At 38.7% G+C, this 16,370-nt stretch overlaps 2 protein-coding genes across 2 annotated transcripts; both read left to right on the top strand.

Annotated features, from left to right (window-relative positions):
* Window positions 1–558: 558 nt before the first annotated feature.
* Window positions 559–5,246, top strand: LOC113648838 (antigen peptide transporter 2-like). The gene is made up of 11 exons (XM_047802953.1): window positions 559–1,383; window positions 1,467–1,581; window positions 1,767–1,897; window positions 2,017–2,222; window positions 2,591–2,788; window positions 2,912–3,040; window positions 3,131–3,319; window positions 3,682–3,855; window positions 3,935–4,094; window positions 4,406–4,542; window positions 4,625–5,246. Exons 1-11 carry the CDS (start codon window positions 885–887, stop codon window positions 4,841–4,843), a joined length of 2,157 nt encoding a protein of 718 aa, XP_047658909.1. The 5' UTR covers window positions 559–884; the 3' UTR covers window positions 4,844–5,246.
* A 2,503-nt stretch (window positions 5,247–7,749) lies between these two features.
* Window positions 7,750–16,360, top strand: LOC113648837 (CCN family member 1-like). Its single transcript, XM_027156244.2, has 5 exons — window positions 7,750–8,037; window positions 8,469–8,682; window positions 10,755–11,117; window positions 13,337–13,518; window positions 14,041–16,360. Exons 1-5 carry the CDS (start codon window positions 7,987–7,989, stop codon window positions 14,344–14,346), a joined length of 1,116 nt encoding a protein of 371 aa, XP_027012045.1. The 5' UTR covers window positions 7,750–7,986; the 3' UTR covers window positions 14,347–16,360.
* Window positions 16,361–16,370: the final 10 nt, after the last annotated feature.

The following is a 16,370-nucleotide window of genomic DNA, read 5'->3' as shown; positions in this document are numbered from 1 at the left end:
AAGAAATGGATTAAAAACAATCAAAATTGCAATCATCAATAGTTAACATATTTTATCTTTGGTACTGGCCATTTTTGTATTGTATTTATTATTATCTATTTAGTGTTTTAAATTGTTTTGTGTTTTTCATGTATTTAATTTTTGTACTTTTTAATTTATGATACTGTGTTGACCTGCCAAGGGACTGCAGATGAAAAATAGCTCTTCAGCTAATTCTGGCACATTTACACTTTGAGTGTAAGCAAAAAAATGTTGATTGATGTGCATTGTCCCTTTCAAATAAATAAATAAATAAATAAATAAATAAATAAATAAATAAATATTACTGGAGATTGAATTTTATATGCAAAAACATTTCTGAGCAAATAATACTGACTGATTTATTAAAATGCTTAGTGTAGAAGTGTCAATGAATTATAACACCCGTTTTGCGCCTTTAAGTCGACTCATCAGTTGCTAGGTAGACCTGAAATTAACACGTTTGGTTTAGACTTCCTCCATGGCTGTAAGAAGAAACCCAAAGTTTAGCGCCTCCCCATGGCGAAAACCGGTTATTATTTTAACACGCAATCTGTATTTAGAGACACCTTATTATATAAATAACAGGATAATTTATAATTTACATATGATTCTATATGCACTATTTACTATACATCCTGACGTGCTTTCTGACTTTATGGGCATTTGGAAAACCCCTGCAATGAAATTGAAATTGAAAGTAAACCTTCAGTGAAACATCAGTGTAGGGAACGTTTGGGGAATACCTTTCTTTATACCGATCAAGCTGCGGAAAAACATGCTAGATAATTCCATTTACTTATAAACACAAGCGCTTAGAATCCTGAGGCGCGTTTTTAACATCCTGTTTATACACAGAATACAATATGTTGACATTTTTGGTGGCTGCTTTTGCTGTATTCACGGATTTGGTCGTCGTCTATGTGCTGGACCTGGTGGGCACACACTTGAGAGGTAAAGTGAGGAGTTTGGACGGTGGAGGTGACCTGGTGAGACAGTGGACTGAGGCGGTGTTGCGATGCGCGTTGCTCTGCTCACTGTTTTACTGCAGGGATGTGAGAGGGCGGCTGATAAAGCGATGGGTTATGGCCCACTGTTTTATCACTCCTGTGTATGAAACAGGTCGTTTGACTCTGTTTGGTAACTGGCCGATGGAAAAGTTTGCTATGTGGATGGTCGGCAGTGTGGCTGCTGCTTTGGGATGCCTCTTTTGGGAGACGCTCTTACCAGAGTCTAATGAGGAAAGCAGAGGCAAAGAGAACAAGCAGAAAGCTCGAGATCTCTTCCTGAGAGTGATCCACTTGTACAAACCTGACTACCTGTTTTTATTCGGGGCATCTCTATTTCTAGCCTTAGCTGTCCTTTGTAAGTAATACCTTAATCATGTTTGAATTAAAACTGTTTGAATGAAGCATCCATGCTCAGGTGAGATGTTCCTGTGTTTTCAGGTGAGATGTTTATTCCACTCTACACAGGAAAGTTGATCGATATCCTGCAGACTAAGTACAGCTGGGATGAATTTCTCTCAGCAATAATATTAATGACATTCTTCTCTTTTGGAAGGTCAGTAATGACATAACATTGTGGATTCTCATGTATCAGCTTTTATATTGACCAACACTAGTCCTAGAGCTAATATTCATCACCACAGCCATAGTAATCAGTGCTCAATTCCAATGACACAATAGTATGTTACTGGACGAAGATTATTCTATTAATAGACTTAAATGTTTTCTCTCCATCTTCAGTTCTTTTAGCGCAGGTTGTCGAGGAGGCCTGTTCATGTGTGCTATCGGCAGATTTATTTGTAGGGTGAAGCATCAACTCTATAGCTGCTTACTTAAGCAGGAAATTGGCTTCTTTGAGACTACAAAGACAGGTAGATTTTAATTAATATTTCTGAGTTTATCATGCTAAGCCACAACAATAAAAATTGGCATGCATGCTTCCCTGACTGTCTTTGGAATATTACATCTTTAACCTACACTTATTCTCCAGGTGACATCACGAGCAGACTGTCCACAGACACTAATCTCATGGCCCGAGCTGTAGCCCTTAATGTGAACGTCCTTCTGAGAACCCTGATTAAAACTCTGGGGATGTTGTACTTGATGTTTAGTCTCTCATGGAAGCTCACTGTACTGACACTGATGGAGACGCCTTTAACTGGACTACTACAGAACATCTATGACACACATTACCAGGTACTGAACAAATTGTCTAAGATATAAACTTCTCCATTTGTGGATCCATTTCCCTACAAGATTAATTTTCAAAGTTGAGTTTTGATGGTTCTCTGTGTTATCTGGTTCTCTGGTTTCTTCTCAGCCCTAAAACATGCCACTGTCTAATTTAAATTGCACTGTGCATGCATGTACACAGTGAACTTAGATGTTATTGGTGTATTCACCATTGTTCCAGTAATTAGCTCTAGATATACTGTGACCCAGAACAGGAGAAATCGCTTACCGAAGATGAATGAATAAATATCTGTTTCACTGTTTGCCTCTGAAACAACTAAATAGTTTTAAAACAATTTTATGTTCAAAAATCAATGTTTTTCTTTCTATAGAGACTCTCAAAGGAGATGCAGGACTCCATAGCCAGAGCAAATGATGCTGCAGGAGAGGCTGTGTCAGGCATCAGGACCGTAAAGAGCTTTAACGCAGGGCAGAGTGAGAAGAGTCGCTATGATGAGCGGCTGAAGGACACACATAATATAAAGACTCGGAGACACACAGTAAGAATTGTGTACCTGCTGGTGAGGAGGGTGAGTATGAAATTAGACATTTATTTTTATCCTTTCTTTTTTTCCCCTTCTTCTAAGCTAAATTTCAGGAAGTTTATGGACTCCAAATTGTAGTTTATGTGTGTTTGTGTGTATCATTCACAGCTCGCAGAACTGGGTGCAAAGGTGGCTATGTTATACTATGGTCGGCTGTTTGTGACATATGGACAGATGACCATGGGAAATCTGGTCTCGTTCATCCTCTACCAGACAAGTCTTGCCCAAAACATTAGGGTATGTCTACATTTGAAATAGAATGTCTTAAAAATACTGACCTAATCCTTTGTAGACCTCTACAAATATAACCTACATTATATCTTTCAGACTTTGATTTATATATTTGGAGACATGCTGAACTCTGTGAGTGCCTCTGGGAAGGTGTTTGAGTACCTAGATCGCAGACCTGAAGTTAGCACAGATGGGACCCTGAAGCCAGAGGAACTGAAGGGACACATCAGCTTCCAGAACGTCACCTTCGCATATCCAACACGTCCTGACCGCAATGTGCTTGAGGTGCTTATTACAACATGACAGCCACAAAATAAGTTGTCATCTAATAGAACATACAGTATATAAGTACATATTAATCACATGGACAAACCCTGGATGAATGTTTAGTTTGTTGTCAGAAATAGTATTTAACAAATCTATGGAGAATTGGAGGTAGTTCAAGTGTTTCTAATAATACATAAGGGCACCTATTTTCAGGTTAGTGTAAGATTATGCTGTTTAAAGCTAACATGCTGTGGTCATGTTATTAGATTTCTTTACCTAAATTAATGTCCTGATGTAGTTGAAGCAACACATTTGGATGTGGTGTAATATCTGGGAAAATATAGATTCATTGGATTACCTTATACATGTGCTTCATTCAGGACTTCAGTTTGGAGCTAGAACCCGGTAAAATGACTGCCCTGGTAGGGATTTCTGGTGGTGGAAAAAGCACCACTGTCAGTCTGTTGCAGAGGTTTTATCAGCAACGGGATGGACAGATCCTACTAGACGGACAGCCTCTGCAGAACTACCAGCACAAATACCTGCACAACAAGGTAATCCCAGATATTTATTATAAGATCTACAGATTGCGTAGATTACAGAGATTGCATTGATCATTATTATCTTTTGTAGCTTGTTGCTGTGGGTCAGGAGCCTGTTCTTTTCTCCGGCACCATACGGGACAATATCGCTTATGGATTACCAGACTGTTCACTCGAGAAAATCGAGGAAGCAGCACGCAAAGCCAATGCACATGAATTCATCTGCCAGTTTCAGAAAGGTTATGACACAGGTATGATTCACTTGAACAGACATTGAAGTTACAGTTTGTATTAACAGTGTACCAGATAGTAAATATGTTGTATAAGGTATATATACTGTAGTAAGTACTATCGTCTTTGCCTTTACTGATGTCAGGATGTCTTAAATCACTGAATTGTCATGAAATTTTTATTGCATGTTTTTAAAATTTCAGGTTGTTTAATTGTAGTTGTGATCACATGAACTCAGTATTTTTGGCACTGTGCATCATATTCAAAACAAGGTGCAAATGGAGATTGAACAATATTTTAAATTAAACTTTGAATAAACATTGTTTCTCAGATGTTGGAGAACGAGGAAGTCTTCTTGGTAGCAGTCAGAAGCAGCGCATCGCGATTGCTAGAGCACTAATCAGACAGCCACAGGTTATATTACTGGATGAGATCACAAGCTTTCTGGATCCTAAGAGTGAACAAATGGTACACATGCACACATATACACACAAATACAGAATGTATCTAGAATCACTCTGTAACAACATGCTTTTAAATGCTCACTCAGGTCCAACAAGCCCTGGCCAACTCCCCCAATCAGACCTTACTGGTGATTGCACACAGACTGAAGACCATTGAGAAGGCAGACCAGATTATTGTGATTGACCAGGGGGTAATTTTGGAGCAAGGCAGCCACCAGGAACTCATGGAGAAGAAGGGACATTACTACAAACTGAAAGAAAAACTCTTTACTGAAAATAACAGTAACAACAATAATAGCAGTTAATGTGAAGAAAAAGACTTGCAAAGACTTGCAAGTCTACTGAAATGATATATTATTATATTATTATTGTAATGGTATTATTTTACTGTTATTATTATTGTATTGTCAAAGTATTGTATTTGACAAAATGGCCACTATAAAAATAACTGTTTTATTTTAAAAGTTGTAAATAATATTGGAAATTAAAACAGTACTGTATTTTGTTTTTGCTGTAATGACTGGACAACACTGGATTAACACCTCAAGAAATATTTTGAAGCTTTGTCTCTATTTTTGAATCATCAGTATGTCAGTTATTGTAATTGTTAAACTTCTGACCCAGAAATGATGCTGGTTGTGTCTGGTGTTTTGTGTTCATTTTTAGAAGCAGCGTTCTGTATTAAAGATGAACTCTTAAGCAACTTAATCAGCAAATATATGTGGTTGCATAATGACAGTAAGAAATAGTCTGGGATACATGCCAGCTCTTGTATATCATGTGACTTTTCAGAAACAAGTTGGCAAACCTGCTTGAGATAGCATTTGGCGGCATTGGTGTCATGGTGGCCATTTTGCAAAGTAATCAAATTGTCAACAAAATGGTTGAGAATCAGAATAGGAATGGGTTTTGTGTAAATACTTTGGTAAAAAATATTAGTAACTCTATAACCAGTATTAAAGTCCATAACTATAATTTCATATATTATAATTCACAGTGTAAATGTAGTGTTAAGTGATTATTGAACCAAGAATGAGTTTATGGGAAAGTCCATGCAGTTTTTGTTGTCTGACAGTGTTCATCTCTTTGTCTCGTGACACCACACATTAATGAAACCCAACTGGGGAAAAGGAATTAAAAAGAGCTCTGCATGCAGTACATTGTAAAACCAGTCCTATTTCAAAACTGTCACAAAGAATGTTAAAAATTTGTAATGTTCACCTTGCAGTTTATATTTAAGTTATATTTTTTCTTACTTTTGCTCATTTGGCCTGTCTGCTTGTTCACAAAAAAACATTCATTTTCTTTCTATATTAGAAAACATCATGTTTACCAATTTTCTGAATGTTTTTCTGTGCTGTATTCTGAATCTTTGTTCATATAGTTCTTTGCTGCCATCTTTTGGTTAATTCAAGGTGTATAAATGCACGTGATCATAGACTTTGAGACATAAATAAAGAGGCCATACCACAAGAAACAAACCACTTCTCAGCAGTAACAATTGAGATTCACAAAAGAAATACAGAAATAAGCCACAAAAGCACAAAAGATGACACACCAACCTCTACCAAAGTGATGGAAAGGCTTAAGGGTGGAGAATGAAACCTAATATAATCCTGAACCTCAACAAGCAAGCTCAAATAAAATCAGAGGTCTAAACTTTCTGTCTACCAATTTAATATAATTGGACCCAAAACACTGTCAATACAACAAAGAACTTCATTGGGGGAAGTGGGGGAGGTGGACAAGTCAAGCACCAGACCTTAAAACTTTCACCTGCTGAATAGGAGACTGAACAGAAAAACAACTGAAAGAAGCTGTCCAGGTCTGGAAAAGCATCCATAAGATGAATACAGCAGTTAGGTGATGTCAGTGATCCACCAGCTTGATGCAGTTATTGCAAGCACGGGATACATAACAAAATATTAAACGCTATTTAGTTTAAGGTTATCTGTTCTATCTGTATATCTTTGAAGACTTTTAGAAATTGGGTGGTCTGTCACTGAATGTGCCATGTTCTAGGTTTTTTTACTTTAACACATTTTGATGTCAAGATAAAGAATCAAAAGTTGAAATGTCTTCGATCTCAGACCCTTCTGTGTATAGGAAAAACAAACGAGTTTGCCTTGCAGTTCTGATACTTTCTGAGGTGACTGTATATGAGGATAAATGATGAATCATCAACAACGCAATACCAGATGAACAGAAGGACAGACTTTATCTTTATAACTCCTCTAACCTCTTTTCATATCCTTTCAGGGGTTTCATTTCCTCTCCTCTCAGTAACTTTCACCATCCCTGAGACCTTTAAGGTCTTCAGCTATGTGCTTGGAATGTATTCAGTCTCACATATATTTAGGTTCTCAGCTCTCTGTAGGGTGCCAGCAGTGCCAGGGTGGAGCTCAAACTCCCTTTAAAACAACAAGCACAGCTCAGTCATGGAGCACCTGCTCTGACCCCCCACCCCCACCCCCCCACCCCTCTTCCTCTCTCCCTCTGTCTGTCTCTCTCTCCCACTTTCTCCCACTTTCTCCCTCTGTCTGTCTCTCTGTCTCTCTCTCTCTCTCTCTCTCTCTCTCTCTCTCTCTATCTCCCCCTCCCTCTCTTTCTCCCTCTCTCTCCCTCTTCTCTCTCTCTCTTTCTATCTATCTATCTCCCCCTCTCTCCCCCTCTCTGTCTCTCTCTCCCTCCCTCTGTATCTCCCCCCCTCTCTATCTATCTATCTATCTATCTATCTATCTATCTATCTATCTATCTATCTATCTATCTATCTATCTATCTATCTATCTATCCTCCCTCTACCCCCTCTCTCTCCCACTCTCTTTCTCTTCTTCTCTCCCTCTTTCATGCAAATTTACTATGTTTACATTTCCTAAAGTCTCTGAAAAAAAAAAAAAAAAAAACACAGGCAGCTGAGTATATTTATGTTGGGTTCCGTGACATGACTGCTGTGAAGGAATGCACCAGGAAAGGCACTTAAAAGCCGTGGTAATATTTTAATACAGTCCAGAAAAATAAACACGGCTCTACGTCTCCTGCTCAAAGCACAGACTAATTATGATTTTATGAATGACTGTATTCATGCATGACCACGCCCCTTACCGCTTCACAGAGTCACACCCCACCCCTTTGGAATGTACTGGCCCTTAGCCCGAACATAATTGGCCGGATATATAAAGGTGGGCGGAGCTTGAGCTGGCCACGCGAGGTTGGAATAAATATAGTCTGCGCTATAGCGCACGGATGATCCGAGATTTGCACAGACAAGTTCAAAGGAATATCGAGACACGTGCGTTTTATTTGTTTTGTTGCGTTTTTTGGACTCCTGTGCGTTTTTAAAGTTATGCCCCTTGCATTCTTTGGCTATTTATACACTTCATAGAGCCTCTTGGGGCAACATTTTACATTTGGATGGTTGCTGTCATTGTATAAACTTCAGTTTGCAATAATGAAGAAATTGACCTATGTGGCTTTTTTAACATTTGCATCCGCGTGCATGGTAAGTTTTTATATAAAAGTTTTTATTTTTAAATAAAAGATGTGTCAGTGAACACAGATACAACAGATATCTTATATCTTGGATTTCTAACTCTAACATGAAGTCACACATCATGTTGTGATGTACAAGTCAGTTTGTCTTCATTTTTATGTACAAGGACAGAGGAATTCCGAGCCTGTCTTTCCTCCAATGTAATCATACACAAAATGTGTAGCTGATTATTATTTTCCTTGGTCCAGTCCTCTAGAATATATTGCTACTCCAATTTTCTTGGATACTTGTTGACAGCTGTGGACTCTGAAAGATATGGATTTGTGCTTGTGCTTGTGAGATCTTTGATATTCATGATTTTCATTCACGTTTTTACTCCATCATCAATTTTCCTGCTTTTACTTCAATCGACAATCCATTGATTTTGATCTGACTCCCAGGTTGACGCCAGCTGCCCGGCTACGTGTGAATGCCCCGCCGTGCCCCCAATGTGCCCAGCTGGCGTGAGTTTGGTGTCTGATGGTTGTGGGTGCTGTAAAGTGTGTGCTGCCCAACTAAACCAGGACTGCAATGCTCACAAGCCCTGTGACCACCATAAGGGTTTGGAATGTAACTACGGCAATGATGTGATACTGGGAAAAGGAATATGTCGAGGTGGGTGAATTAAAAGTGAACATTCGTGTGTGTGTGTGTGTGTGTGTGTGTGTGTGTGTGTGTGTGTGTGTGTGTGTGTGTGTAATTGTCTGTTGTGGTAACTGGGAAGTGTGATGCTCTGAATCTGTTTTTAGAGCTGGGATATTTTTATGTGCTTTGGTCAGACATGTTTTGAACAGGTTACACTAGGACAAATTACGACTGGTGTTATTTTTATCTTCTTACCTACGACTCACCACAAATACACACCAACACAAGTGCATAGCTGTTATTACTAGTAACCATGTAGTCCTAATTTACTGAAAGTTGAAGAATCAGTAGAAGATTTTTCAAATGATAATGAATCATAGCAACAGAGCCTGGATGGACACGTTAGATATTTGGAAGCTGCTGATGATCTTTTTTTATCGGGTCCCACCAGAGATGGACGGAAATTGAACTGCATACTGGACAAGTTGGTGATGCCAGTCCATGCTATGAATAGGCACCTTTTGATCACAGAGCAGATATTATATATCTCTCTCCACCTCTTGTCACCCTTGCCCAGCTTTTCCATGACATTTGACCTTTTACTAACCCCTGACCCCTGCTTTGGACTTGTTTTTTTGCCACACCAGTTGTGGTGTAGTGACTGTGACTAAGTCTGCTGGCATGTTTGTCTGTTGTTTCAGGAAGGACGAAGCCAACTGCTGTCATCCGAACCTTGGGGGAAAAAAATCATTAACGTTTCAGAATATGGAACTGTTGGTTGTATAGTACACAGAAATCGCTATGCTAACATCATCAGAAACATATGTGCGTCCATTTGCAATATGCAAACATATTTTTTTGTCCCTTGAGGCCTTGCTTTGATGGCCTGAAGGTGTCAAGTCTTAAATAGCTTCCTATCCTCATAAGCTTTGAGATATATTGAAGAATTGTTGATTTTACGTTGGCATAAGCAAAGTAAGTTCCCATTTAGTTATCACTCCACAGTACTAACAGAAAGTTGCCTGATGATGCAAGAGACAGGGAATACTGTTATAGAAATCTAATCAGTGGTGTGAAGCTGCCCAGTACAGAGTAGCTGTCTGGTTAATTATTTTCCAAATAAAAGCCTGTACTGAAGTGTTGTCCTCTTATACAACAGCAATTTGCAAATTATTACTTTATTGATTAATGATTGTCATGTGATACTTTTACGTTTAATGTCGTGTTGTCCACAAAATAGGTTGATTTCGGTCATCACTTATGTAATAGCTATAAGCTGTCACTCCCTCACACTTTTCTCACTCTTGAAGTTAACAGGACTAAAACATACAGCATTTAATGTTACCTAAAAACTTCAAAGGTCTCCTACCACAAAGTGCTGACACCGGAGACTCCTTCCAAAAAATACTAAGTAAATGACTCCTCCATCAATGATTATACATATATTTCATCTGTTTATTCAAGTCCTTGAGAATGCAGTTGCAATAGAAACTAGAACATACATTTCCTGAAGAAAATGTGAATGGTGCTTGCACGTGGCAAGTTCCCCTCATTGTGCTGAGTGTTTTGATATGTCACATGTCCATGTTGTAAAAAGTTATTTGATTTTGCATATATTGGGGGTGGGGCTGCAGAACAACCAAAAGGCCAGTCGGTACACCAATTTAAACTTTGTTTCACCCTAAAGGAGCCGAATTTGGTGTAGAAAGTTCAAAAGCTTGCCGAGTTATAAACCTCCAAAGTTAATCATGGGAGCCTATGGGAAAAAGGCCACTTTGAGACCTGGTATCGGAAGTACCAGTACTCGGTTCACTTAGAAAAGTCACAGCACACCTCTCCTCAATGAGCCGGTCAATTTGACACCTCATTCATGGGTCTAGGACAAAAGCTGCGGGACAAGTTATCCGCCGAAGTTAGAGTAAGAGTATGCACAATAGTAAGAATGTTGCTTTGCAAGGACCATTAATTATATCTTAGTATAATTAATAGAAATATTGACATAAAGCTCACGGCTGGAATTTCTGTTCACTGTGATATCACACGAAATTAATCATCTGCTTATTCCATAACCAAGTCTTTCCTATTTTAATTTTTCTGTCTAGCCAAACTGGAGGGTCGGAGCTGTGAGTACAACGGAAGAATGTACCAGAATGGCGAGAGCTTCCGTATGGGCTGTAAACACCAGTGTACCTGCATAGATGGAGCTGTGGGTTGTGGTCCTCTATGTACCACTAGCCTGCCCCTATCATCACCCTCATGCCCCTACCCTCGAATGGTGAGGGTACCTGGCCAATGCTGCTTTAGTGTTGACTGCCACAAAGGGGCAATAGCGCCTCTGATTCCCACCTGGAAAATGAGGCAGCAGGCTAATGGTCCACTGGATAAGAGCTGGAATGTGCTGGGGAACGACTTGTGGGACAGGAGGACCGGATGGGAAGATGAACACGGATATAAACACTTACCAAGTAAGAGTCTGATTGGATTATGTCATTCATGCATAAATATACCTTGCTTCTCTTGTCATTTTTTGCAAAACAGGACTATTAAATGAATTAATATACATATATTTTTAAATTTTGCTCCACACTGGATGAAGCTGCTAATCTACAACTTGTAGCTCTATTTTGTTGAGTTTTAATTCACTCCATATACCGAGAAGTTATTCCTTTTCTACAGCAGGACCACAACTTTCCTTTTCCTTCCATTATATACCTTTACAAAAACATTCACATTATTTGACGCCCAGTCATGGAACCAGATCACTTTCACACATAGACCAGACCACCCCTGAATTTACTCGAAGCAAACCTCAGACTGCTGTTCTCAGGTTGACCAGAGCTCCATTTAGTGGACCACACCTAGGCTAAAAACAGCTTTCATGCTTGACCAAAGTCCCAAACAACAGAGACATGCTTTTGCTTCCGTAAAGTAACTGACCTTACAGTCTTACAGACCTTACAGTCTTTATACTCATAAACATAAGTACTTAAAAAAGTAATCTATTGTTTTGTTCAGTTTGGAGACACTAAACATTTTATGTAGAGACAAAGATAGATAGATAGATAGATAGATAGATAGATAGATAGATAGATAGATAGATAGATAGATAGATAGATAGATAGATAGATAGATAGATAGATAGATAGATAGATAGATAGATAGAACTTTATTGTCAGTGCATAGTACAGAAACACAGCAATAAACTGCAGTGTGGCATCTACCAGAAGTGCAAAGAGAAGCAATTGTGCAAATAGACAAGTGCAGATAAATATGTAGCATATGTACAGTGTGTAATATATATAGGTATATACTGTATGTAAACATATGTACAGCATGTAATATATATAGGCTTTTATGTAAACATATGTACAATGTGTAATATATATAGGTATATATGTAAACATATGTACAGTGAATAAATATAAAGGCTATAAGATACACATAAAAGAAATAGTGCAGATGTATGAAAAGCACAATATGTGTGGAGGATGAGGAGTAAAAAAATACAATATGTGATATGTACACTGTATGTATAATTGTACAAAAGTTATATAAAGTATTTTTACAGTGTTCTAACGGTGTAATGTAGAGTTCAGTAGTGTGATGGTGGATGGAAAAAAGCTGCCCCTGAACCTGCTGGTTCTGGTGCGCATGTTCCTTTTTAATGCAAGGAGGTTAAACAAAGGGTTACTCTTTTCTAAAAGGTTTAAAGTTGGACCTTTTTAAAAAGCTCCAATCAACCCCAGTGAGCACCAACTGACTACAACCATCCGTTGATGTCCAATACTTGGCTAGTTAGCTAGACATATTATTATAACGACATTTGTTCTGTCCTGGTCCTGATGATTATGTATTTTTTATTGGTATAGAAATTAGTGAAGAGTAATTAGCTGTGCTCTTTATGTGTTTGGTAATTTACAGGTGATTGGAATTAACCATTCATTCATTCATTCATTTTCTACCGCTTATCTGAACTTCTCGGGTCACAGGGAGCCTTTGCCTATCTCAGGCTTCATTGGGCATCAAGGCAGGATACACCCTGGACAGTGTCAACCTAACACAGGGCACACACACACACACACACACACACACACTACGGACAATTTTCCAGAGATGCCAATCAACCTACCATGCTTGTCTTTGGATCGGGGGAGGAAACCGGAGTACCCAGAGGAAACCCCCGAGGCACGGGGAGAACATGCAAACTCCACACACACAAGGCGGAGGTGGGAATCGAACCCCCAACTATGGAGGTGTGAGGCAAACGTGCTAACCACTAAGCCACCGTGCCCCCCGGCATTAACCAGAATATCATTTATGTACAAATGCAATGAAAATCAGCATTTATAAAACTTCTGTTCAACATTCAATTTTGAAAAATTTACACCCAATGTAACTCCAATTCTATTGCAAAATATATTACAAATAACATAAATAAAATCAATTTTATAGGGGAATTTATGTAGTTTATGTGGGTATACATAATGTCCATATATCAGAAATGGCGGAGCACCACAGTGACCTTGGTTTCTATGCAAAGGCTCAGTAAAAAATAAATAAATAAAATTTGATCAGCTTCTACCTTGTCATCCATCTTTTGAACCAGAGCCTAATCCTAGATGCTGTAGCATATATATAGTTTTTATTATGTATAACCTTTTTCCCCCCTTCTTCTTTTTCTCAGAAATATGGGCCAGTGTTCATTCGAGGTGTGTGATCCAGACGACTGATTGGTCTCCATGTTCTAGTAGTTGTGGCATGGGGATATCCTCTCGAGTAACCAATGGCAACGCACAATGCAAACTGGAGAGAGAGACTCGCCTGTGCAACATCCGACCCTGCAGCCCGCTGGCTGCTCTTCCCAAGGTATTATATTACATCCTAACAACCTGAAGCTAATCCCCTACAGAACAGTCACATGATATTACTGTGTAAATATTTACATATGAAATTACACGTGTGATTTTTAGACGTCAGACGTAGTCGTGGTGTGTCGTGCATGCATAGTTATTTTTTCACACTTTGGGTTTTTCTCTTTCACTTAATTTTCTCACATGATAAATTCATTCTAATTTTTCAGGTGTGATTTTTTTTTATCACAAGAACGTTGTTCACAGCCCGTAACATAATGTTTCGTTCTCATGTGCAGTTTCAGTGCACAACATTGTGAAATGCACCATCGTGTTTTAATGCTTATATACATGGGTTGTAACTCTTATACATCTCTATTCTATGAAGATATTTAGAAGTCCAAATAAGTTTTAATTTTTTTTCAGTGTGTTTACATTTGTCAGTTACGATTTAGCATTTTAACACGATTCCTAATTTTTCCCCATCATACATTTTTCCACTTCTTTCCGTTTCCCTTCATTTTCTGTCCCGTTTCAGAAAGGGAAGAAGTGCACACGCATGCAAAAGTCAAGCAAACCTACTCAGCTGTCCTACGCAGGCTGCCATAGCGTCAAAGTTTACCAGCTGAATTACTGTGGCGTGTGCACTGACGGGCGGTGCTGCGTGCCACGGCGCACACGTACCGCATCGGTCCCTTTCCGGTGCACTGGAGGAGGGCGTTTCGACAAAGCAGTCATGTTCATTCACTCCTGCAAGTGTGGACAAGACTGTGCGCACCTGAACGAAGCAGCCATGCCGCCTCAGAAGTGGCTTTATGGAGACACACACAAGTTCATTGACTAAATTTCTGTGAAGCTGTGAAGACTTGATACGGCATAATTTGGCCGTATCGTGACGACAGTGCACAGCACACCTGCACTGAAATGAGAATATTTAAGTCTACTTTATACCACACAGAACACTGCTGACCCCAGTGAAGGTATATACACAGATTACCGACCCCCTTTTTTTTTTGTTTTGCATTTTTGGTTGAGAGTTCTGCTGGTCAGCAAGTATGAATGGATGCAACATTTTATTGCATATAGACGTACTGATCACTTTATTAGGGACAGCTGTACACCGACTTCTTCATTCAACGATCTAATCTGCCGTTTGTATCGCAGCAGCACAATGTACAGTACACCATCGTGATCAGACCTCACGTCCAAACATCAGAACGGAGAACTAACGTGATCTCAGTCTGTAGAGTTTATATAGAATGGTACAAAAAAAAAAAAAAAACAAACAAACTCAAATATCACTCTAACTGTTCAGCTGAAAATCCAGAACTTGTGGTCACAAATCTTGTGGTGAATGGGTTACAAGATCAGACCACATCAGGTTCGGTCAGACAAGAACAGGAATATGAGGATGTAGTGTTCACAGATTCGGACAGATGTTTGGGGTAAAAATAGAGTGATTCTGTTCAACTGTCCTGTTGTGTGTGAAAATCCCAGATCTGCAATTTATGAAATACTCACAACCAGCAATGATGCCATGATCAAAGTCACTGAGATGAAATCTTTCTCATCCTGATGCGTGATGTGAACGTTACAGTGCTGATGGTCTGTATCTGCAACCATTTTACACACTATGCTGCTGCCACATGATTGGCCAATAAGATAATTGTATGAAGAAGCAGGTGTACTGATGGTACCTGTATAGTGCTCAATAAGTTTACTATATTTTGTAGTTATAAAAGTATTCTGTAAGAAAAAGTTAAGCTTGTAAAATATTTCCACAAGCCAAAGCGATTACTGTTGATAACTTTTGTAGTTTTTTTTGTGTGAAATTATTAGTGAGGATTAAAAAATTAGACTAAAAAAAGACAATATGTTTAATTAAAAAAAAAAGACAAAGTGACAAAAAGGTCATGAATTAAATAATGAAAAGCGCCAGGGCGTGAAGTTATGAAATAATAATCGAAAGGGTGGTGTGATGCTGCCTGACAAACAAAAGGGAGTTACCTTTATATCAGAATTATAACAAGTTATAGAAGCCTCTCTAATTCTCCCGTCTTGTAGATATAAACCTGCAACTTAGCTAAGAAATCAGAAAACAAAAACTACTAGAAATATTAGTGACTATTCAATACACTGACACTGTAGGCTCCCTTCATAAAGGTTAAAGAAATCTTCCGTGTCCATGATTGTTTTTTAGTTTAGTTTTTGGTTCTGGCTTATTATTAGCATTAGACTATGTAAAGCAACTGCCAGACACATGGCCGTGGAAGTTGTTAAAAAACAAAATGAATTTTCTGATCAAAATGAAATGAAATGAAATTTGGGGGGGGGGGGGGGGGCAAACTACACAGGAATAAAGTGAGTGAACTACATACACACATCAGGAATAATTGATGAAACACGAGAGCGTTCACTGTTACTTCCATGCATCATTAATATATTCAGTTTTAAGGTGTCTATTTTGCACTGATAGATCAAGGTTGATGTCAGCCAGACTGATAGGACCGAGTACCTAGAATCATCTATTCACTTACTATAAATGTTAAAATTGAAATTATTTACAAGGTACCGCTCATGTTAATAGTTATTAATTTAGGCAGCTAATGTTTGTTTGTCTTGTTGCACTATTATGAACTCTGAATAAAAACAGTACTAAACATGGAGCTAAGGTTGCGGCACAAGAGAATAAAGAGTAATTATTGCCTTTTGAATGTCTGCTTCCCTTATTGTGGACTCTATGAAAGACCATACAACAATCTACAGCCCCTCCTGCTGGTACAACTCTGCCATAAAGTGAATCAGGGTAAACCAGCACAGAGAGAGCAAAATGCACATGAACAGAAAGGCGTTCAATTTAAAAAAAAA

This window comes from Tachysurus fulvidraco, chromosome 18, assembly GCF_022655615.1.
Source record: "Tachysurus fulvidraco isolate hzauxx_2018 chromosome 18, HZAU_PFXX_2.0, whole genome shotgun sequence".
NCBI classification, from domain to species: domain Eukaryota; kingdom Metazoa; phylum Chordata; class Actinopteri; order Siluriformes; family Bagridae; genus Tachysurus; species Tachysurus fulvidraco.
The sequence above is the reverse complement of the archived record's forward strand: the minus strand, read 5'-3'. Positions and strand labels throughout refer to the sequence as shown.